This window comes from Triticum urartu, chromosome 7A (assembly GCF_056163025.1).
Source record: "Triticum urartu cultivar PI428250 chromosome 7A, HENAU_Tu73, whole genome shotgun sequence".
NCBI classification, from domain to species: domain Eukaryota; kingdom Viridiplantae; phylum Streptophyta; class Magnoliopsida; order Poales; family Poaceae; genus Triticum; species Triticum urartu.
Genome location: NC_141879.1, coordinates 99,101,866 through 99,107,500, shown reverse-complemented (window position 1 = coordinate 99,107,500; position 5,635 = coordinate 99,101,866). Strand labels below are relative to the sequence as shown.

General features: G+C 42.8%; 1 protein-coding gene across 1 annotated transcript in view; it reads left to right on the top strand.

Moving 5' to 3' along the window:
- Positions 1-4,228, top strand: part of LOC125518430 (U-box domain-containing protein 70-like) — a 5,045-nt gene extending 817 nt beyond the window's left edge. The window contains exons 2-8 of the mRNA XM_048683270.2: positions 418-503; positions 836-1,059; positions 1,131-1,197; positions 1,483-1,602; positions 1,852-2,376; positions 2,829-3,575; positions 3,745-4,228. Of these exons, the coding sequence (XP_048539227.1) occupies positions 418-503; positions 836-1,059; positions 1,131-1,197; positions 1,483-1,602; positions 1,852-2,376; positions 2,829-3,575; positions 3,745-3,939 (1,964 nt within the window). The 3' untranslated portion in view covers positions 3,940-4,228. The remainder of the gene's footprint in view (positions 1-417; positions 504-835; positions 1,060-1,130; positions 1,198-1,482; positions 1,603-1,851; positions 2,377-2,828; positions 3,576-3,744) is intronic.
- Positions 4,229-5,635: the final 1,407 nt, after the last annotated feature.

Genomic DNA, 5,635 nt, shown 5'->3' with positions numbered 1-5,635 from the left:
TATGTGTCAATTGTCGACCAAACTAGTTAGGGGCTGAACTGGGACAACATGAGAAAATTTGCATTGGGAGTGTAGAAAGGCCTACATTTGGAATCAAATTGAAGAAACGCCTTAGTTGGGAGGAAGTAGTAGGTTAAAAATATACTTTGTGAGCATTTCATGTTGTATATATACAGTACATCTTGTGGTTTATAACTTTGCAAAAACGTGCCATGCAATGGATGGACTTGAATGCTTTCCATGCTTTGTTTGAAAAACCACGCCGTGGATCGATAATACCGCAGGACACAGGCTGCTAGCAATCTATTTCCTTTCTTCAAGCATGATACATTCACCTCCATTTAGTGGCATGACAAGCTATTGTGATGTAGAATTGCAGCTTTAGAATCTGAATGTACCCCACCATGCATGTTGCAGGCAATGAACTCTTCTACAGCAGAAAATATCAGGAAGCAGCAGCTCTCTATACCGAAGCTCTGAAAAAGAATCCGAAAGAACCCGCGGTAAGAATTTGGTTTAGAGCGATTATACCCTGTATATAACATCTGAAGCCAACTTCTATGTGCTGTTTTATCTGTTATTATTCTGTCACAACACTTCTCTCAGCTGTCGTACTTTGTACAATACATTGGTTAAATTTGTTTCTCCATTCAAGTTAGATGGATCTCTGATTACTAAATTTTGCTGTCATATAGCATATATTATCTATGATCTTTCTTTTGTTTTACATCGTTAGCTGTATGGCATGCTCCGAGGGGCACCGTTTTATCTTGGCACCCTGATTACTGTAATACTTAGTGTGATGATAGTGCTACTTTTATGATTGGACATCCAGGTTTTCAGAAACAGAGCTCAGTGTCACATCTTTCTGGGAGCTCTTCCTGAAGGTCTGGAAGATGCAGAAAAATGTATTGAGCTGGATCCTACTTATCTGATGGGTTACGTGTGTAAAGCGAAGGTTCAAGCACTGATGCAGAAATATGAAAGTGCTATGGCAACATACATAGAGGGTTTGAAGTGTGATCCAAACAGTACTATCATAATTGATGGCTTCAAGAGGTAGCATTCCAGTCCTCTGTTTGCCTTCTTCACATTATAACATGAACTGACGTTTGTTTTTGTTGGCCTAGATGTAAGACATGCATTGAGAGGTCTAAAGGTGGTGACGTTGGGCCTGAGGATTTAGAAGACATTTTGGTTAGTCTCTTCCATCATTATTTGTTTCTGTTTAATTTTTCCACACACATTTCTTGCATGCATGGTTCACCGTGACTGGTAATCCTTGTGCAACAGGAAACAAAGAAAATGCACTGAAAACCTTCTAATTAGTAGTTAAACTTTAAAAGTACCACTTATGGTGTACATAAAGCACAACTCAATGAAAACCTGCTAATTAGTAGTTAAACTTTACCCCTTCCAGACAATCTGGTTGAGTTTTATTACCTTAAGTCACTAATTATTTGCTCTCACTGATCCTAACAGAGAGATTGGCATTCAGACATTTGTTTGTCTAATGAACTTAAAAAGTACATGGAAGAAGTTGCAGTATTCAAGAAAGAAGCTTCTGATGAGTGCTTGAGGCGGATTGAATCTGAACAAACAGTAAGTTCATATCATGATGTCCTAAAAAATTATAAATGATAAGCATTTATTTTTCAAAAATGCTATCTTATCTAAACTAGAGGGCCGCACTTGCAAATTAGCCCTATGGGTTATGCGTGCACTCTCTAGATTAAACCATTCTGACTACTACAACTTATCTGGACTCGATGCTATTTATGCCAATTGAAACAAGATTAATCAAGCCATCTATCACAGATAAATATGAATGAAAGTGTGTGAATTCTGCAGGCTAGGACATCAGAGGCAAACCAGGTGCAACGACAGAAAGAAACTGAGGAGCATCTGTCCAAAATACAACAAGAGTTGCAACAAGTCAAAGCTCGACAGGATGAGGTTGCTAATGAGCTACTGAAAGCTAATAAGCATAATGAACATGCTCAAAATCAGCTTTTGGAATCGAAAAAGTTCCATAGTGGGGAACTTCAGAAGGCCAACGAGCATAGTTTGAATCTGCAACATCAGCTCACTGATTCCAAAGAGCGGTGTAATCAGCTTCAGTCCAAGCATGATGTCTTGCTAAAGGAACGAGATACTGCACTCAAAGAGGTGGAAAAGTTACGCTGGAGAAGCACGGCGATGCCCTGCCAGTTTTCATTAGCTGAACTCGAATGTGCAACAGAAAATTTCAGTACTTCAATGAAGTTCAGAGAATGTGGGGTTGCCTCGGCGTACCGAGGTGTCCTCCGGAACATGAAAGTTGCAATAAAGGTGCTGAGACACGATGGTCAAGGACGCTCACAGTTTGAACAAGAGGTAGTTCTACTGAACTCGCTCTGAAGTTTATTTTGGAGTGAAGTGCACCATAGGTCCTCGAACTATTTTGAAGGTGTGACATAGGTCCTCGAACTATGAAAAGTGTCATCCAGGTCCTCAAAAATCCTTGAAGTGCAATAAGTGTGTACGTATGTGACACCTCTGAAATAGTTCAAGGACCTACATGACACCTCTAAAATAGTTCGAGGACTTGGATGGCAAGCATATTGCACTTTGAGGACCTCAATGACCCTTTCCATAGTTCGAGGACCTATGTAACACCTCTAAAATAGTTCGAGGACCTTTGATGCACTTCACTCTTTATTTTGCCTATGTCATGCTAGAAAAAGTTGGTGATATCTTGCTTCTTTTCAGTCAAAACTGGAACTTGAATAAATTAGTGTTTCCAAGACGACTAGTTGTAAATAATTTATTTTGGATTTATGTTGCAGGTTGCTATCCATAGTAGAGTGAGACACCCCAACCTTGTAACTCTGCTAGGAGCATGCAAAGAGTCATCGACGCTTGTCTATGAGTCCTTGCCAAATGGTAGCCTTGAAGATTTTCTTTCATGCGAGGATAAGAGGCAAAATCTGACCTGGCAGATTCGCGTTCGTATTATTGCAGAGATATGTTCAGCTTTGATCTTTCTGCATGAGAACAAACCTGACCCAATTGTTCATGGAGATCTTAAGCCTGCCAACATCCTCCTTGATGCTAACTTGGTCAGCAAGCTTCGTGACTTTGGTATTTCTCATCTGCTAATCCAGTCTAAGAGCAAAAATTCCCACCATCCTGTGGAGGACCCAACATACATGGACCCTGAATATCTTGCCACTCGGAAGATGACACCTCACTGTGATGTTTATTCCTTTGGAATGGTAGTCTTGCGCCTTTTAACAGGACAGCCTCCTGTCGGTATAAAGAAGATTGTAGAGGATGCGATGAAGCAAGGTGAACTTAACTCTATAGTTGATTCCTCAGCCGGTGAGTGGCCCGTTGGGCACATTCAGCAGTTAGCAGACCTTGCTCTCATTTGCACTGAGCAAAGCAGCAGGTCTCGTCCTGCTCTTTCAGGCCAGCTCTGGACAGCAGTTGAGAACATGAGGGATGGTGCAATGTTACCTTCACCTTCATCTTCGAGTTCGGTGAGAGATGAAAGCATCATACCGTCACACTTCACTTGTGCTATATCTCATGTGAGTAGAAAGGAACTCTATGCTTTTTCCTTATTCAGGAGCAGATAAATAGATGACAACACTGAATGACTCGAATGTGTCTTTTGTTTGGTTTATTTCTAGGCACTCGTGTGATATTAATTAGTAGCTCCCTTATCTTGTGACTAATCATCTGTTGTCAACATTTCAGGAAATCATGCAGGATCCTCACTTCGCAGAAGATGGATTCACCTACGAAGGTGATTTAATCCGGAAATGGCTTCAAAATAATAACAGATCGCCGATGACCAACAAACCACTTCAACACCGGAAGGTCATCCCCAATATCAGTCTCCGTTCTGCCATTCAGGAATGGCTCCAGCAGCACAGCACGCTTCTGCAATAATCTTTCTGGCTGCAAGCTTTTGTTACTACCGCCTCGAGTATCGCCATGGCGTGTCGATGGGTGTTCCCTAAACCTTAAACCCTCGGCGATGCCTATGAAAAACTCTGCCAACAAAACGAGCTAGCTATGCCATACCGGAAGTAGTGATCACTGGAGTAGTTTATATTCTTGTAATATTTTCTACTGTTAAATCTGGCCAAGCTAAGTGTTTCTTAACATTCGGATCAACTCTGAACTATCCATTTCAATCCATACACGTGCCATGACATTTATGCACACTCATCCCTGATGCTTGCTTAATTAATCAGTACGTGTACAGGGATTGCATGGAGTAGCTTAACGATCACAGTAGTATGTAGGCAAATATTAATGTAGATGTGTTAAGATTATGCAGGGGTTTAGTACTGCACTTATTACAGGTGCACATTAGGAGGTATGAAGCCTGCACACATTCGAGCAGAATGGTTAGGCAGTGGTGCTCTCATCTGTAGAAATGCTTGCATGTGTTTTCTTGCTTTTGGACACCCAGATTTTTGAGTTTCAAGTGGACTTATTTAACTGAAAAGATGATTTAAATCTTGAGAGCTGCTGTAAATGATAGCCAGAGAAAACACGAAGGGAGAGGAAGTAGTACATGTTTCGTACGTTGTTGTCTGGTAGTGGATCGACACAAACCTGTTGGCACAAGTTGTAAGGTCAGCGGTTGAGCGGGAAGTGCATGGATGAACACGGATACATATGAACCCATTTTGAAAAATACATTTCTAAATACTAAAAAAATCCGAAAACAGCGGCACGGATACGTATTCATGTTCTACGTGCGTGCATAAAGTTTCATGAAAAAATAATCTTTTTTATGGCCTGTGCAAAAAAGACAAAAAACTATTTAGAAGCACTGAAATTTATCTTTTTTGCGGGGACAAAACAAAAAGATATTTTTTCACAAAACTTTATGCCGCGCACACACATTTGTGAACATGTATGCATGGAATTTTCTTTTGATTACTTTTTTTTGAGATTTTAAAACGTACTTAAAAATGCATTTTTTTGTAAAGTGGGTGCAGATGCCTCTGAGTTCAGATCGTGCCCACTCGTGGTTGAGCATGATATATGAGTTTGCTAGATCCTGGTCTAAGGATGCAAGTCGTATTCAATGATATCAACCGATTTGCATCTTAAATATCAGTTTTAAAATCTTTACGAAGGGTGCAACTAACCGGTTAAACAGGGTTGCTGGCCATGCAAGGTCGTAAGGGCATCTCCAGCCGCGCCCCCAACAGGGCCCCCCAGGCCACTTTTTCGGCGGCGGCGCCGAAAAAACGGCCCAGTCGCGCCCCCAGGGTGCCGAAAATCGCCGGTTCGGACCTTTTTTCCGCCCGGCGGTCACAGGTCGAACCCGGCATGCTGGGGAGCAGTTGGGGGCTCCGGCGCTAGGGAAAAGCATGTCTGGCCCACACCGACAGGGGAAAAGTCAAGGTTTTCTTCCCCCGACTCGCCTCGCACCCCCCGCGCCCTCGGCCACCACTAGCTATATCCCGGCGACGGCCGCCGCCCTACTCCGCTAGATAGCCATTCCCCGCCGGAAAATAGCAGCGCCTCGCCGCGGCAGCCCCTCCCACAGCAGCTGGGCGTTTCCGGCCGCCGTTTCCGGCCACGGAGGCGCGGTTTTACGGCGGGTACACGCCCACCGAGCGCA